Source organism: Molossus molossus, unplaced genomic scaffold (assembly GCF_014108415.1).
Source record: "Molossus molossus isolate mMolMol1 unplaced genomic scaffold, mMolMol1.p scaffold_m16_p_17, whole genome shotgun sequence".
Taxonomy (NCBI): domain Eukaryota; kingdom Metazoa; phylum Chordata; class Mammalia; order Chiroptera; family Molossidae; genus Molossus; species Molossus molossus.
In genome coordinates, this window is record NW_023425352.1 from 35,124,253 (window position 1) to 35,143,108 (window position 18,856).

The window sequence follows — 18,856 nt, forward strand, 5'->3', positions numbered from 1 at the left end:
ATTTACAGAAAGAGCAGGTGAGAGCCGTCGGGATGAGAAGCGAAGCTACGGCACAGAACTGGATGGCATTGTCACAGGGACCATCCAGAGTCTCACTGGGACCGAACAGTAACCGGGACACAACTGTGCTGAAGCGCTGCCTCTAGTGGACGGGTGACAGTGATGCCAGGCTCACCGTTACACAACTACCATAAGCTAGAGAGGAAGTTGTGAAATGACGCGGAGGGCGAAGAGGCTGCCCGGCTGGGGACATCTGGAAGGCTCCGTGCAGAGGTGGTATTTGAGGTGGATGACAGGATAGGACTATAGCCGATGGAATGATGGCAGAGGCCAGGGAAAGATACTTGCCGGCAAAAGCAACAAACCGGGGTTTAGGGACCGATGAGTGGCTCCCTTTGCTCAGGACAGTGGAATTTGGGTCTGCAAAGTAAGACAGATAAGGTAGCCTGGGGTCATGTAGAGGGGAGTCCTGGGAGTTTGAACTTCAGTAGACAGTGGTGGGCCATTGTCATGGTCCAGGCAATCGAAGGGAATGAAAGGGAGGAAAGCAGATGTGAGAAGCTCGTTGGAGCTGGCTTCGGCAGAAGGCGGGGTGAGGGGAGAGTGGGCTGTGAAGGCATGAGACGGGCAGGGGCGGTGGAGAGCACCAGGACGCTGCGGTGGAGGAGGTGGGCTCCGAGCCTGCGTGACGGGAGTCACAGGAGTCCTCCCTGAGGCACGAGGGACTCTGCCTGGGGCATTCGAAGAGCACCAGTAAGCATTGCCTGACTCTGGATTCTAGAGAATGATGGCGAGAGAGAGCAGTTTGAAGTGAGATTGAGGAGAGGCAGCCAGCTTGTCTAGGGCTCAGGAGCTTGGTGAAAGATTTGGATTTTAGTCAAGATACACTTGGCAACCACTGGAGAGTTTTAAAGGGCATATGCTGTTTAACTGTTTAAAAAAATGATTCTGGCCCAGGCGGTGTGGCTCAGTGGATTGAGCATCATCCCATGGGCTGAGAGGTCCCAGTTCAATTCCTGGTCAGGGCACATGCTCGGGCTGAGGGCTCGATCCCCAGTAGGGGGCGTGCAGGAGGCAGCTGAGTGATGTCTCTCTCTCACATGGATGTTTCTATCTCTCCCTTCCTGTCTCCTAAACATCAGTAAAAAACGTATTTTAGAAAAATGATTCTGGCCCTGGCTGGTATGGTTCAGTGGTTAGAGCATTGGCCCAAGGACCGATGAGTCAGGGGTTCAATTCCTGGTCAAGGGTGTATACTTGGGTTGCAGGTTCCATCTCCAGCCCCAGTGAGGGTCGTGTGGGAGCCAACCAATCCATGTGTCTCTCTCTCTCCCTTCCTCCCTCCCTTCCATTCTGTCTAAAAAATCAGTGGAAAAATATTCTTCAGTGAGGATTAACAGCAACAAAAATGATTCTGTCTGCTCTATGTGGAGTGCATTTTAGGGAGACAAGAGTGGAATTAGGGACAATAGGTGGAAGGGCGTTGTGGAAGTTCAGGTGAGATAGAATGTTGAGAAGTGGGTGACAGTTCACAGTGACTGATTAAACCTGGGGAGGGGTAAGCAACACTGTGCAGACAGTAATGACAGAAAGGATGCACTTAACATTGGATGTCTGGAAGGGTTTTTCAGTACTTTAATAACTAATATTGTTAAGAAATTATCAGAATACTTACTTTTTAGAGCTCTGGGTCAATATGAAGTATAAAATACTAACAGTGAAAAATGTGAGTTAAGTAGATTTTGAAATGTAACTTAAATGTGATAGTATGTTTGCCCATCTCTAGGTACACAGCAGTATAGTCTCAAAATAAAATTGGGAGTTCTTACACCATTTGAAGCAATTCCCTGAATCCTTTTGTCTTCTGTAATATGTTTATATTTCGGCTTAAGCTCTCTGAACCAGTTTCCCATCTGTAAAACAAGGACCACAGTCGTGCATTGCAGATTGTTATGACTTAGAACATGCTGAGGTTGGCATTGAGGAGACATTTTGCAAAACTGTAGTTACTGCTAAAAACACCCTGGAGAAATACCTCAATCGCATTTCTCTGGTTCATAACAAGGAGATAGCCTTTTCCTTCTTTTGCGGGCGAGGAAGACTAATTTCCAAGGTAGCCACTTGAGGTGGTCCAGGTCACCAGGAGGCCTTTGTTAAAGGCAGAGCTGCATCTGTGTAACGAGAAGCTCAGTGACCCTTGTCCAGGTTGTATGCACTGGATTGCTAACCAGAGACCTGAACCAGGGACCTGAAGTGCAGCGGCCTTGGCGCTGCTCAGAGACCTGGGCCTCCCTTCTTCTGCGTTAGGTGCTCCCTCGCGTGTTAGTCTCCTCATAGTGGGGATGGTTGCTTAGTTCTGCTGCTGTGTCTCAGGACCTGTTTGTTCCGAAAAGGCCATATCTTCCCCAAAGAGCTTGCAGACCAGTTGTGAGCACTGAATGAGTTGCATTCATGTTCTGGCTGTAAATTAGTTGAACTAGATAACAAAAGAATGCTCCAATATTTTAATAATACTTTCTAATATATTTCTTTCTTTCACTGTTCTTTTTTTTTAGAATTTTAGACCATTGTACCAAATGCCAAAAACAGTGTAGTGCTACTATTCTAATTTTGATAGTATTTAATCAGGTTCTGGGTAGTTTCCCTTTTTAAGAAATATGAATAATAAAATAAAGTTATCTGTACTGGACATAACATACTAATTCTAGCAACTCTTAATGATCTATAAAACACTGATGCTTTTATTCATTCTTCTTGTTTAATGACATTTAACAAGTATGTTTTTCATTTTTCTCAGAAAAAGTAGTAATGAGCCTGTATTACTCAAATACTTGGGAGAAGAATAGATAAGGGGACCAAATACAAGTGTCTCTGAGGTGACAGTCATTGCGCGGTGTGAGCGGAGGGGTCACAGACGTCTTCCTCGCACGAAAGGAGAGGTGTATCCCATAGGAGAACGCCGTTGTGCTTTTGAGAATTGTAACCTGCATCTTGTTCTTTGCATTTGTTTTATCTCTAGTAATATCTCATTAACATTTCTTCTATGACTTTTTTTGTGGCATTGTTGCATTATTATAATTTTTTTAAACAAAAGGGTGTCTATTTGTAAAAGTGAAACAGGTCCCTGGGGTGACAGGACAGGCAGACAGGCTTCTCCTGTCCGGCAGATGCGCTTGAGGGTGTGGAGTGGGGGCTGCCTCAGGACCCTTGCACTGGCTCAGAGACAGGGTCAGCTTCAGGACCTCAGCCTCCGTTAATGAAATAAATACCTTCATTACATACAGTTCTTTGAAACACTTGTATATCCTGCCTTTTAAAGTTTATGTTAGGAAATTCTTGTTTACATTGAAGATGTTCTAAGCTTAATTTCAAAAAGATTAAGTAAATGCCAAAGATCAGAAGGTTCTCATAAGCAACCACTTCCAGCGTGTCAGGGAGTTTGTTTGTTGTTAGCATTGATGAATTCACTTTTCATCAAATCAGATAGTAAATGTGACTGAGTCTTTAATGTTTATTACTTTACAGATTATTTTTGTAAACAGATTTGTCCATGTTCATCCTTTATCATGTTTTCATATACCTCATTCTGAGATACTTCTGAATCCGTTCACTACTACTCTAGTGACTCAAGTTTGAGATATGAAGGTAGTTATGTGTGTGTGTGTGTGTGTGTGCTTGTGCGTGTGTGTACCATAGAACAATCGGGTAGAGTGTTTTAAAGACAGTATTCTTGACCAAGGTTGAGTGGTAGCGGTTCTTCCATTGGCTTTCTTCCTCTAATGCAGATTCATAGTTTCTGTCTTAGATGTTTCTTATATAGTTCAAGTGAAATTGCAGGTAATTGCTGTTTGAGCAGGATGGTTAGAGAGGGCATTTTCTTTTTAAGAAAGATGACCATTACATCTTACAATATAAAATTAACTTTTGTATTTCAAGTATTCTTGTTAAGACATTTATGGGCTAGTATTCCCTCCTATTGTCCCTGTTTATATTGTTCAACTATATTGTGCTTCTGTCACACTTGAAATTAGAGGCACAAACCTCAGACAGCTTTATGCTGAACACATTCTCATCTTTGGAGGTGGCACACAGAGCTTTCCTAAAAGAAAATTAAGATGACCTGTCTGGTGAACAGTTCTGACCCAGTTTCTGAAATCTGGGTATGGAAGTAACTTAACTTACATGAACTGTGTAGTTATGAATGAAGTGCTACTACAGTTGCACAGGTTATTTTTTAATTAATTAAAAAATTTTTTTTCTTTATTGCTTTTAGAGAGAGGAAGGCGAGGGAGAAAGAGACAGAAACATCGATGAGGGAGAACATCGATTGGCTGCCTCCTGCATCCCCCCACTGGGGATGGGGCCCACAAACTGGCAAGCTCTTGGTGCATGGGTGGACGCTCAGCCACTGAGCCACACCAGCCAACCTTAATTAATTTTTAATCACACAAGTGACACATCACTTTATTTCTCTTATTAAAATAAAAACATACAAATGACACAAATTCTCCTCCAATCACCACACTTCTGTAGGAATATCAATCCCACATGAAAGTAGACTTGACTACACACTTGTAGAGCGATCAGATGTTCTGCATTCTCAGAGGAGAGCCTGTCCGTTGTTTCTAATTTTTTTTTTTTTTTTTTATATTTAACTCAGGTTGTCCCAGGCCAAGTTAAAATTTGAATTCCCCCAGTTGAGAAAGAGGAGATCCACAGGACTGACCCAGAGGTCAGGAACATTCTTGTCCAAGCATACACTTCAGTGTGTACAGCGTAACCGAGGCAAAGTAAAACCTCATCATGTGGAGTTGTTATTAGGACGAGTTATCAGACTCACCAGGCAGGTTCACGTAGATATATTCAACAATTTCATTCGGACCATGAGTCAACTTGAAATGGAAAGAAATCTATTTCCAATTCTTGCTTATTTTTTTATTCACCATATAAACTGCATGATTGATGGCTGTCATTGTGTGCGTATGTAGGGAATTCCCATACATTTTTTCTGACGTTATTATATCCGGTTAACAATTTAGGAAGCTGAGACTCAGAAATGCCACTAGTATACCCCGCGATCACGGGTCGACAGAGGGAGGTGGGGGTGGGACGCGGTCGCGCAGGCTCCTCTCGCAGCATCTGATCTCTGCTTCCTTGGGTCAGCGAAAAGAAACCGTTTCTGGGATGTACAAGTAACGTTGTTTAACATTGTTCGCTCATTAAATCTCAGAAAAGTTTGGAATTCTTATTTTTAACGTCATTCTGCTTTTGTAAATATCTCCCCTTTTATGACACAAAAGATTGAATATTTAACCACAGTTACCAAGTGGGCTCTGACCACTCATAATGGGCCCCTCTTATACATCGGTTGACTGTCAGCTCAGGTTTAAGGGCTCACGAAGCCTATGAATAGCAATATAGAGTGTTTTAAACTCTTTTGGCAAGTTAACATTTAAAAAACGCCACCACATCATTCTCAAAATCCTCACCCTGACCTGCTGTTAACTGTAGTGATAGCACTCTGATTTCAAGCTCACAAGTCGTTTTTTGGGTTTGTTTTATTGGGTCACTGAAAAAAAGTAAATGAACCTGCGGAATTTCATGACTGAGTGTCTGCCCTGTTTTTCCCTTTTTCTAGGTCTATTATTAGCAGAAGATTTTTCTGCATAGTTGGCACGCTGTACCTGTATCGGTGTATTACAATGTATGTAACTACACTCCCAGTACCTGGTATGCATTTCAACTGCTCTCCGAAGGTAAACCATTCCTCACTGTAATTTCCCTTTTTGTTTGTTTCTCATTGCCCAGGGGTCCTTTGACTAAGGCCAAAGGTAAAAATTTCTGTAGAATACAATCAAGTCCCTCCACCCTCATCTGGGAATGTTACTAAGCAATATGGCAGCCCCACCCTTCTCAAAATTTCCAAAACCTGCCAGGCTTCCCAGCTGGGAAATATGTGGTCTAGTCAGTGTGCTGGAAGCAGTTAAGCATTGTGTGTGGGTGTAGCTCTTTGGTTTCCTGCCAGATTTTTAAAATATCGTTCTCTCCCTTGACACAGGTCCAAAAAGCTTTTAGATGGCTTTTTCCTCTCTTAGATGGAGAGTTTAGTTTGAAATGATATTTATTTCCTTCTTTCTATGAATCCCTTTGGTGGTAATCTGTAACAGCATGGCAAGAGACACTGTTCCGGTCTGCTTGCATTCTCCACCCACCCCGACGAGCTCACTGCTCTCTGGAGCTCGATTTCGCCAAATGCATTGATCTCTAGTAGCATAGGAGCCTGTCTTTAAAGTAAACCTCGTTCCTCGCTCCTCGTCTCTACTGTCTCTCAGAGTCCCCTAACATTCCTTACCCCTAACCTTGACCCTGGAATACTTTCAACTTGAGAGATCATTGGGACTTTATGAAATAATTAGCAGAAGGTTTGGTTTTGAAAATGCTGACCTGTATGAAAGCTCTTTAATGCAATAAGAAGCAGAAGAGACTGGTTTCCTGGATTTCACTGGGAAAGACTATGGACTACTTTAGTGTGTGTGAAACCTTTTCTTGGCATTGCACTCGTACAGGTGAGACCGCACCCTGTCAGTTCCATCCCTTGGTACTTTCGTGCCTTCCAGGAGAGATGTTTTTCTCTGCTAGCTCCCTGGCAGAGGGCTGAACATGGACTTTGCATTTTTAAAGTGGTGTCTTTAGCGTTTGAAATGTTGGATTCCTTTAGGTCTTTTGCTCACTGGGGTCCCTCTTTCCTCTTAGACTTATGTATGTGTTCAGAGAGGGAGCTAGTTTCTTACTTCACTCCTTCCCATTTTCCTACACACTGTTTACTTAACTCCGGAGAAGCGTCGTTGTCAAGAAGGAATGTCCCGTGTTCCACCGTCTGTGTCGGCAACCCTGCCTCCTCACGGCTCTGCTGCCCGTCCCAAGAAGCCAGCCACACGTCGCTATTCTCTGTGACTCTCCACACACTTGCCTCGGCTCCTGGGGACTGATTCCTTGTTATCTCCGAAGGTCCAGTGACGGAGATGCTTGCTGGGAGGCTGGCTTGTTAAGCAGTGTGTTCTCAGAAGTAGGCTGTTTAGGGTATTCACCTAAGTTCAGTTCAACTCCTTAAAAAAGCCTGTCTCTGCACTGGGGAACTTCTCCACCGAGGAGCATGTCATGCCAGTTTAGTTAGATGTGCGATCTGGCCAAGCGCCATTGAAGATGGATCCGACATCGTGCTGGGTAGCCTGTCTCCCACTCGCTCCAGCTTCGTCTCTTCTGCGGACCTCTGCAGTTCTGCCCAGCGTCCGGCCAGCCCGGGCTCTGTTGCCCTTGACACGTATAGAGTCAGCTCGTGTCATCAGCACAGCTAACCAAGATCTGTGACTGGAACAAGGCTGTGGGTTTTCTTGGTAAATGCAGAGGTGATGGCAGGAACTGTATGTAGATGCCAAACCCAAACACTTGTTGTGTCTGGACACCTGCTTTGACTGCTAGAAATTCCAAATAGGGACATTGTTCTGTGACTGTCTTCTGGAATCTGGAATGTTTTAAATGAAGTGTATAGGAGAGGGTGGACTATTAGCACATCTTGCTAAAATTCTGTTAAAACTCACTAAATCCACTTACTTCTTCTGCAGAACAGGGTTCTTGGAAGAAAGACTTCAGAAAACAGTTTTTTATTCTGAAAATTTTCAAATGTATTCCAAAGTAAAGAAATTAGTGCACAGTGTAAGGGACTTTTGTATACCCAACACCCAGATTCAGTAATTATTTATTTATTTATTTTTTATTTATTTTTTATCCTCACCCGAGGATATTTTTCCATTTTTTGTACAGATAGAGTGAGAGGGAGAGAGAGGAAGGGAGAGAGAGAGAGAAACATCGACGTGAAGGGACACATCAAGTGGCTGCCACCCGCACGACCAGGGCCGGGGACAAACTGCAACCGAAGTACGTGCCCTTAGCGGGAACCGAACCCGGGTCTCTCCAGACCGCAGGCCGACGCTCTAACCGCTGAGCCAAACTGGCCAGGGCCAGATTCAGTAATTATTAAGACTGGCTACGTTTGCTTCATTGATTTTTTTTTTCAAGTATATGTATATTTTTAAATCCAAGACAATGTCATTTTATTGCTGCCTACTTTTGTATGCATCTAAACTTTTTGGACATTTTATTGCATAACTTTAATGTTGGTACATTCAACATGATTAATTAATTCTCTGGTATCACGATGAGCAGTTCAGGGAGTACTTTGATGGTCTTAAAATGCCTTTTTTAAGATACCACGTCCTGTATTTGTCTATTTGTTTCTAGTGTCAGGTAGCGTCTTCCTCTTTCCTGCATATTCCTACTGCATAGAATTGACTCTGGAGACTTGATTCCATTCAATTTTCACTTGTTTGGCAAGAGCGCTTCACAGGTAAAACAGTGGTTTCTGAAGCTAGTCGGAAGGGTTAGCGAGGCCCCGCAGGCCCAGGGCTGCCCGGGGAATGGCAGGTCAGGCTTCAGAAATTCAGTGGTCGGCCGAGGGCTCGGAGGCTGCGCTGCACAGCATCAGAGGGAGGGGGTAACACTCTCAGCAAGAGATCTGGACACCTGCTTTGTCTGCTCGAGAGGCACACCCAGGGCTGCGTTTCAGAATGAAAGGAACCTTACGAAAAGTCACCCGGTGCTGTGTTCTGTTTGATGTCTGTCGGTATCCTCAGCACCCAGGCTTGGTCAGCCTCTCTCGGAACCATTGCACAGAGAGGGAGCTTCCTGCCCTGTAACGGTACAGCCTGGCTGTGGTTAGGGTGATTCTGCACAGTCACTTGCTAGCTGCATGGCAGCTGCATGGGACTTCTCAGAACCTCGGTTCCTTTCATTGGCCGCACAAAGCTAATGACACTTGTAATATCTGTCCGACAGTCATGAGAGTGGAAGAGGGCAGTCCGTAGGGTCAAATGCTACCCAGAAATAAGAGAACTTGGAGTCGTCGTCATGCTTCAACCCCTAGACATACTTGTCCAGCATTTGTAAGATGCTATGGGGAGGACCTCACGCTAAGCCACTGGCCCTAGAGGTGGAAAGGAGGAGGCAGGTATGAGCCAGGTTCAAGTGGCTGAATCAGTACAACTTGCTACTAAATTCAATGAAGGAAGTGAGGATAGAAAGGAAGGATTTCAAAGGCTACTGGGTTTTACCACTGCAATACTTACAAGGGAAGGAGGAAAAGGAGTTAATGGCTACAGATTAAACGCACAGAGTTTGAGGTGCTAAAGCCTTTCATACGGATGGCAGGCCAGGGACAGGGCACACGAGTACAGTGTTCTGGGCCTGGACATCACCCTTGATTGGAGACACCATGAAGACCTGTCTGTTGGTGGTCCCCTTAGAGCTATCAGTCATCACACTACAGGGGAGGGAGTTGCGCTTCAGCGGAGGACTTTCTGTTTCACGTAGTCATGTGAACTTTAACTTGGTTCTGCCATCACATTAAACCCCATAATTAGTGAACTGACTTTCCCCCCGAATGCCAGTACTCAAAATGCATGGCTAAGAAAAATGTTCCAGCAGGTACACAGTAGTAGTTATGAAAACCATCCCCATTGTTCCTTCGTTTGACCGTTGGTGTCCTCTTCACTTCCTACAATGTAACAGCTTGGAGAAGTAATCTTGGGAAGTGATTACGTGGAGAAGAAAAGTGGGCCTCCCATCCAGTGCTATTGCAACAGAGAGCAGCCCTGGAAAAGGAAGGAGGCGTGTCCTAGGTGAGAGCCGTCTGGAAGCTCTTCTCTGGGCTCCCGGCGCACGGGTGCGCCAGCTGACCCGAGGCTGCCCGGCTTCTGGTACCTTGATTAGCCCAGCCTAATCTCATCCCAGCTTCGCTCCAAGGAGCATGTATACAAACCCGAGAGCAGCCTCTGGTCATCTTGTTCCGGCTGTTCAGGATTCCATTAAAAACAAAAACAACCAGAAATCGAAGGTAGAAACATTTGAGAATTCTTTGGTGTTCTAAGCTTTCTGTAAGAAGTTTTTTTTTCTTTCTTTTTGTTTTGTTTTTTTTCTGGCTGTTTTAGTAAACTCCAAAAGAGATAGAAAAAACAAAAACAGTCTTTCCTAGATACACTGACACCCTGATGCTAATGGAAGAGAAGAAATGCTTATGCTATTTTCAACTCCCCTTGTAGCAATCGTATGAGTTAATCTGGTAACTAAGCATTAACGTGAAGTGCACGTTGGGTCCTGTTTTATGGTCTCCATGGTGAGCTTAGATTCGAAAACCTTGGGAAAGAGTTATGGTCCAGCCAGGGTCCTTAGCTGGCTAACGCGTTCATCTGACTGACGTGGTGTTTTCAGCAAAATGATTCTCTTGAACTTGAAAGACAGGGTGTAAAAAAGATTCCCCTAACACACTTGAACATAGCCCACTGTCGGACAAGAGTTGTGTTTGGGCGGCTTCTGAGGTTAATTTAATTGGTCAGTGGAACAATAAAATACAGAAGTAATAACAGAAAGGCCTGTGCGTTCTCTCCCGTCCCTGACAGTGTCTCTGCACTGCACAGATCGGGAAGATCAAAGCAGGCCCTTTAATTACTGCTAGGTCTCGATGCCTAAAAGGTCTCTCTTTCTGGCGTGAGTTCAGTCTTACAAGGCAAAGACTCATTGCTCGTCAGGATTTTATAACCTTTTTAAATTATTTCTTTACATTCTCAGGTAGCAGCGTGAGTGTTCCAACCTGTCCTGCATGCTGACAAATTTTGATATTCTGATTAGGTCCTGCTAACCTCATTAGTATTTCAGAATATGGCTTGCATTCTGTTACCAAAATAGCTTCATGTCATCCTGTTGAATTGTGTGGAATTTAAGTGGTCAGTGCTTGATTTTACCTAATTGTCTGCTTGCCTGCCCGTCTCTTTATGTCGGTATAATTTTCCTTTTTGTTCATTTTTATTTTTTCCTATTTCTTGTGTATAATTTCCAGTAACTTTCCCCATCGCCACTCTCGTCGTCACTTTCCCATTTCTCTCTCCATCCTCCTCCTCCTTTGTCAGGGATTAAAAAGAGAAGTGCACAGATTCTTTTTTTCTTTTTTAAAAAAGATTGCTTTTTCTATTTTTAAGAAATTCCACATTCATTGAAAAAATGTAAAAAGGGAAATTTTTATAGTCACGCCTGACCCTATCTACTATTAATGTTTTAGTAGATTTATTAGTTCCTTATGTGTATTTTTCTTACATACTTCTGGTTATGATTTCTGTGTAATTCTGTTTTCTTATAGTTACCATTTGCTATACGCCTTTGACATGGTTTTATAAACCCCAGACTTTCTGAACTTTTCTAGTTTACGGGGAATCACCAGGCAGGCGATTACAGATTGTGAGAAAGGGAGTTTGTAGATGTGACTTCTTGTGCTAAACAGACAAGCTGCTTATTTCCTGAACAAGCAGTTCTAGAAAACCCATCCTACGTGGGGTACGTTTTGAGGCCGCGCGGATATCTAAGAGGCGCCCCTCCCCTCATCAGTGGGCCTCCAGAAGCCGGGACAGGCCTGTGACCAGCGGGTTCTCCCGGACGTGTTAGCCCTCCAGCCCTCCGGGTGGTAGGCTGCGGCTGTTGCCATGGAAGCACAGGGGAAGGTGGCACACTCCCCTGGGAGTGTCGCCGCACTGAGGAGGAGCCGACTGAGCCAAGTCTCAGAAGCACTGGGAGGACTTTGCCAAGTGGAACTGAGGGAGGCAGAGCGTGCCAGGTGGAGAAAGCAGGAAGGGCGTGGAGGCCAGGGAGCAGGGAGTCAGGTGTGCTGGGCGTGGGATCCTGCGGGTTGGGTGGCCAGAGGCGCAGCCAGAGAGGCAAGCTGTGGGCTGATTTTCAGGACTCTTGCCACCCTTCTTAGGAGTGTGGGCTTGACCTAAGGAGCTGGGCCACAGGAAGCTAGGCAGGTTTTGACGGGGAGTACTATGGGGTTGCACCTGCCTCTCAGACCTCCCCAGTGATGCCCACAGTAAGCTGCTGGGACGGAGGGAGGCAGGTAGACTTCAGAGTGGTACCGAATTGTGTGTGCCCGTGTGGCGCCAGTCTGACTCTAGATGTGTCGTGTTCGCGGAGTCCTCACAGCAGTGAGCGGCGGCCTGCTGTCTCCAGGTCCTGACCCAGGTCCTGCCGGTGCTGAGTGGCAGAGGCGAGACCTTTGGCGGCGTCTCAGTTCTTGGTACTTCCCATGCAGGACGGCGCCCAGGCTCCTTCCGCACGGTGTCCGCATTGGGGGGGGGGGGTTTAGACCAGGGCAGAGAGGCTGCTCGGGAGACACTGGGAAGGTGACAAGGCTTTCTCCACGGCAGCAGCTATCTACTGTGAAAGGTCACTGGTCAGAAAACATTCCCTGAGCTCCCTAAGTTACACAAATATCTAACCTCTGTAACGTACACCTGAAACTAGCATAATAGTGAATGTCAGCTATAAATGAAAAATAAAAACATTTTATAAAGGAAAGCGTTCTCTGAGGAAATGCAGAGCCTCAGAGGTGACCTGACACGAAGCCTTACCCACGTGTCAGGGTACAGCAACCATCCTGAGGGAGTTCCCGAGCTGCCCGGACACCACAGGCCGTGGGGCCCTCAGAAACCGCCCTGTCCTGCCTGAGAGTCTCCCGCTGGCCGTGTGTGAGACAATTTGAGCATTACAACGAAATAATGACACCGGTTAATTATAGTGTGTTAATTAGAAACATTTTAAAAATTAGTATTGAGGGAGAAAAAGGTCAAGTAAAAGAAACATTAGAAATAGAAAATCACTATTCTGCAACTACAAGAGTAGTAATTCAAGGAAGAATGAGCAGTGCATGCTAAAAGGTTAGGTGGAAGGTCGTGGGACGCAATGTTTACGTAATTTCAAAATCACAAATCATTTATTAAGTATAAAGGAGCAAAGATGTGTATTCAGTAGAGTAATCTGGCAGCCAGTTCCACAGCCGAGGGACCAAACCAGTAACAGGACCAGTGGTGTCAGGTGCTTTCTGATGTGATGCGCAGAGAAGGACACACAGTTTCTGTAATATTCCTGCCAAGGACAATTAACCTGACTTTAAACATAAGGAAACAATCACATAAAACCAAGTAGAGGAACATTCTGTAAAGAAACCAGACTGGACTCTTCAAAAACGTCACTTACTAAAGAAGAAAAGACTAAGGAGCTGTAGTAGACTGAAAAAATGGAGAGTCTGACAAGTACGCGCGGTGTGGTTTCCGGCTGGATTCCAGGTTAGGGGAGGCAGCTCTAAAGGATGCTGAGCCTGTTGGGAAGTCTGCATGAGGATGTCTGTTACCTGTGGTAGAATTGTATCATTGTTAAGTTTCATGTGTGTGATTACAGAGGGAAATGCCCTTGTTTTTGCATGTAGGGGTGACACGTCACAGTGTAGTCAACTTACTCTCAAGTGGCCCAGGAAAAAGAGTGAGAGAGAAGAAGCAAATGTGGCCTCATGTTGGTAACTGATGAGTCTAGGTGAAAGGTCTGTCACTGTTCATTGTATTCTTCTTTAGATTTAGACATTTTCAGCACAAAAATCTGAGGGAAATGGATTCTTTAGTTTTCACTTTCTGACCAGGTAGGCTGAAGGATCTCTCAACACCCAGAGCAAATATAATTGTGTTAAAGGCAGATCTTGCTTGTCTGAAATATTGGATTTTGTTAATGTGAAAATTAAGAATATGTGTGAATGGAAATCCATAACGATAAAAAAAAGATTTTATAAAAGCTTTGATAAGCCTCCTTACTAGAGGCCATGAAAAATTTTTAAAGTTTTTACTGGAGAAAGATAAATGGAGAAATATCCTCAGGTAAGGATTAAAAAAAAAAAAGTTATCTCTCCACTTCAGATCAGTTGAAGTGGACATAATATTTGTGGGCGAAACTAAATCTCCCCAGAAGTGAAACGATTAAACCTGGAGGAAGAATTCAGAAAAGTCTCCGGTGATCACAGATGAGCGTCCGTAAGGGCTGCATGTTTGAGGAGAAGCATCCAAATGTCACTGTTGTCTGCTAGGCCTTGAGTTCTCACTTAAGGAATGCCCCCCGACACACACACACACACACACACACCCAACATTTTGATGTAACTTGGTAATTGTAATGCTGCTGTCGACTTGTATAGCACTGTATAATTTTAGCAGTCACTTTTACAAACATTGTCTCGCTTTGGTCGATGCGGGTGAGGGTGGGGAAGTACTGTTCTTTCCATGTTACAGATGAGAGAGCTGAAGCCAGAGCCAGTGGTTGCCAGAGTCGCCCCAGAGTGGGCTTTGGGACTGTGCTGATGCTCATTGTGGTTCTTGTGAAAGTAAACTTGGCAACCTTTGGACTGTAGGTCCAACACAGCACAGTAAAAAGCAAAGGAAGTTAAAGTCAAACGAAAGCCCCTTGTATAAGGAGGCAGAAAACAGGTGATTTGTTTATGAAAGACTTCCATGAAAATAACTTATAGCGCCGGGAAGTTTAACGTAAGTGGAGAAAACACTTACGAAAAATAGATCTTTAGAGAATAATGAATAAATATTATTTTAGCTATTTAACTCCATGTAAATGGCATGTCATAGAGATTCAGTTTCATTAGAACAGCAGCAGAAAGCGAACATGGAGACACTGTTCAGCCTTCGTAGTTGGGGGTGTTTGCAGCAACAGCTGGGTTATTCCCAGGGACCGAGGCAAGACTGTTCAAGTGAGAGGCAGGCCATTCGGATTGATCCCAGCGGAGTCGCTGTGTGAGGCGGGGAAATAGCCTCTCTGTTTATTTGCTCATCTGTGAAATGGACGTCGTAACATCTGCACTAACCACATGGCAGGCTTGTGAGGACATGAGGTAATAGATGGGAAAACTCTGTTAAAAAGTTGGAATTTTTATCAAAACAAAAGGTAATTTTTATTATGTAAAACCACCCTACTACCCCACTTTTTACTGCCCATTCGAGCAACAGTAAGAAGGTATGAGAAATTGCAGGGGCAGTTCGAGCGTCTCGCTGCTGCTGGAAAATGGAAAGCATCCATCAGACTCGCCGACACACTGCCTTGCCCATGGTGGCTTCAGGGTCATGCCAAAGGACATTCTCTTTACTCATTAATTCTTAAGTATCCATCATTGGTTGGGGGTGCTACAGGCCTGTTGCAATTCAGGAAGTGGCATCGTGTTACTGTTTTGGGCCTTTGTCATTTGGGGAGCAGAGATTGAGGGGAGACCACAGTGTGTGGCGTGTGTGTCTCAGTTGGAGACTGCTGGGGATGTGGACGGACAGGTCCCACTGGTTCTCCTGCTCCCTGGCACCAAATGCCCATGGCGGTTCTGATCTGGGTCTGTGTTAAGAGAGCTGGCTGTCTTGGTGTGTCATGGATGATAGTGAATCTTTTGTTTTGGAGGAAAATTGTTCTTCAGGAATAAGACAAAAAACTCATTTGCCCTGGTGGTAGTAGGTAGATGCATGAGTGAATGAGACACCGGACTGTTCGTGGCTGCTGGAGTGGGTGTGGTGGCGCGACGTTACCTCTGTGCGGTACCCAGCTGCTCAAGGGAGAGTTCCTTTACGTGCACCCAGCTCCTGGCTTACGCAAGCTCTCCAGGACTGACAGTGCACGGGTAGCATGCAGGGCTTTTTTGTTCAGTTTTGTTAATCCTCACCTGAAGATATTTTTCCATTGATTTTTAGAGAGAGTGGAGAGAGAGAAATAAGGAAGGAAAGAGAGAGAAAAAACATAGATGTGAGAGAGACACATTGATTAGTTGCCTCCTGCATGACCCCGACTGGAGCCGGGGATCAAACCTGCCACCCAGGTACGTGCCCTTGACCGGAATCAAACCGGCGGCCCTTTGGTCCACAGGCTGACGCTCTAACCGCGGAGCCAGCCTGGCCAGGGCAGTAGCATATAGTTTTACAGGCAGTACGTACATGGAGCCAGAGAACTTGGGTCACATTCCCAGCTCGAACCCTGAGCAGCCAGGGTCCCAGGAAGACTGCTGTAGGATAAAGCATTGTTAAGGTACAAGCATGACATTTAATAGCATTTCTACTCTTTACAGCCACTTGTCAAAGTGGCACCAAAGCTGTTGATTTGTGCAGCGCTGTTTGATGGTCTTTGCTGCCGGGTTGTCCCTCTCCTGCCAGTAGGGGGGAGCACACGAATGTCCCCGCTCTTCAGAGCAGCTGAGAGAAGGGCAGCCACTAGGCTATCTGCAGACTGTCATCACCGCGCCGTGTTACTTAGCACTGAAAGGGTACCCTGGGGAACCTGTTTTAATAACCAGGGCTCATTGACTGGAACTGTACTGGAGCGTCTGTGCCATCCAGAAGCCTCTCCGCCTCCTTCTGCTCTCTTTCTTGCTGGGTGTTGTCGGTGCTTAAGTCACTTGGCCAGTTTACTTAACTTCTTAGCTGTTCATTAGAAATAGGAGATATTGCCCTGGCCAGTTAGGCTCAGCGGTTAGAGCGTCGGCCTGCAGTCCGGAGAGACCCGGGTTCGGTTCCCACTAAGGGCACGTACTTTGGTTTGCAGTTTGTCCCCGGCCCTGGTTGGTCGTGCGGGTGGCAACCATTCGATGTGTCCCTTCACGTCGATGTTTCTCTCTCTCTCTCTCCCTTCCTCTCTCTCCCTCCCACTCTATCTGTACAAAAAATGGAAAAATATCCTCGGGTGAGGATAAAAGAAAAGAAATAGGAGATATTGCTTTATTTTTACTGAAAACTGATTTTTCTGTGACCCTAGGAGACCATAATTCACATCCTAATGCAGCTATGAGACCTTCTTGTCAGGAACAGAAGTCCTGTTGGGACAGAGACTCGGAGAAATCCTGTTTTTCATGCAAACCCTGTTAACATGTAGTGTGCACATTCTAGACTTTTTCTGTGCATATTTTTTTATCATAACCTGAGGACATTTTTTGCATTTATCTTCAGATAGAGCGGGAAGGGGAGAGGAAGGGAGAGAGAGAGAAACATCGATGTGAGAGAGACACACCAAGTGGTTGCCACCCACACGACCCCAACGGGGCCGAGGACAAACTGCAACCGAGGTATGTGCCCTTAGCGGGAACCGAACTCGGGACTCTCTGGTCTGCAGGCCAATGCTCTAACCACTGAGCAAAACCGGCCAGGGCTCTGTGCATATTTTTTAAAAACATAGTTATAATTTTACCAAACATTTGGTTTTTTTTTCTCTTAATGAAAGAAAATATTTATGATACAAAGTTAAGTATGCAATCTCTTTAATAATTTATTAAGCATTTATAGCCTAGTCCAGTGCCTTTGTGGCACTGTAGTGTGCATTTGAATGACCTCAGATTCTAGTTCAGGAGGTGAGATTGTGTCTGCGGGGAACTCCTGGTGTTGCCGATACCTCCCTGGCCCTGGTAAGGAAACAGTTATTGAACAATTCTCCTTTAAGTTGTGTCTAGCTTGTTGGTTTTATAAACTATTGAAGTGGGATATTTGTACGTAAAGTTTTTCTTCATATTTGGGATCATTTCTTTGAGGTAGACTCCTAGAAGCAATGTCACTTGAATCAGAGTTTATGGCTGTTTCAAATGCTGGCCAGTATTGATAATTATTTTTGCAGAGAATTTTGCCAGTTGTAACAAATACATTACTCCCCGAGTTGTTGACGAGGAAGTGGAGTGGTTGCCGTGGTTCGGCTGCCTAGGGTCACACAGCTGATCGGTAGAAGAGCCATGATTTTCACCCAGCCTGTCTGCTGAAGAGGCAGCTGCTGCCTCCTCCTCCTTCTCGCCAGGCTGCCTGCAGCAGCATGTACCCCATTCCCTCCTCTTAAAGGAGCCTGCCTGAGATCAGCGGCTTTGGTCCTTTGATGTGGGGAAAAAAGAGCTCCTCTTAATGTTAATTCGTATTTCTCTTTGACAGACTGTGTCTTTACTTGGTCATATCCTTGTTTGTCCTTTGATACATTTTTTTGTTTCCTCGATTGGTCTTATTTACTTGATTTATATGTGCTGTGAACCCAATAAAGATGTTAACTTGTTTCTGCTCTGATTGTTTTGTAATTTGTATTTTAATTTATTGGTTTTTTAAAGCATAATTAAATTTTTATATGTAGCTGTAATCATCTTTTCTCTTTTCTCCTGTTTCTGACTAAGCTTAAAGAGAGGTTCCCCTTGCAGAGGTTTGGCAAACATGGGAAGATATTTCTAAAAGAAAGCTTAGGGGTTGTAAGGGCACTTGTAAGAAGCTCAGCATTAATTTTTTGCTGTTTTTCTTCAGTGTTTACCTCATAATTTCTCCCTCCTCCCTTACACATACAGTTTCCCCACAAACATTTTCCTGCTAAAATGGGAGGGCAAGTTATGAGATGACGGTGCTGAAAAACATGATTTATAGTTTTCAAAGTACAGAGGGAGTTTTAGAAGGACAATTCCAAGTGATGTAAAATGAAGAGGTGCCTTGGCTTTTTGCCACAATTTTTTTCATATATTAGCCATTCTTGTGGCAGAACTAGATCCAACTTTCAGTTTAAATGTTAAAAAATGTGTTTATGCATGTATGCAAATTAAAAATAAAATGGACTTGTTATGCCCTGGCTGGTGTGACTCAGCTGGTTGGGCATCGTCCTGTGGACCGAAAGGTTGCTGATTTGATTTGTGGTCCCTGCCAGGGTTGCAGGCTTGATCCCCAGCGCGGGGTGGGGGGGGCGTGCAGGAGACAGCAGTGTTGCTCTCACATCGATGTTTCCCTCTCTCTTCCTCTCCCTCTCTCTCTCTAAAAAATCAATAGTAAATATTTTTTTAAATAATAAATAAAATGGACTTGTTATGAAAGACAATAGTCCCCTAACCCTACTCTAACACACTTCTGTACTCTAAACTCATTCATAACTTCAACGGTTTTTACAGGGGTGT

At 44.8% G+C, this 18,856-nt stretch overlaps 1 protein-coding gene across 7 annotated transcripts in view; it reads left to right on the top strand.

The window, feature by feature from the left end:
• SGMS1 (sphingomyelin synthase 1) overlaps nt 1-18,856 on the top strand; it is a 264,910-nt gene that overhangs the window by 237,513 nt on the left and 8,541 nt on the right. For all 7 annotated transcript variants that reach the window (XM_036264649.1, XM_036264653.1, XM_036264650.1 and 4 more), the window contains one exon: nt 5,639-5,756. In XM_036264649.1, coding sequence (XP_036120542.1) covers nt 5,639-5,756 — 118 coding nt within the window. The remainder of the gene's footprint in view (nt 1-5,638; nt 5,757-18,856) is intronic.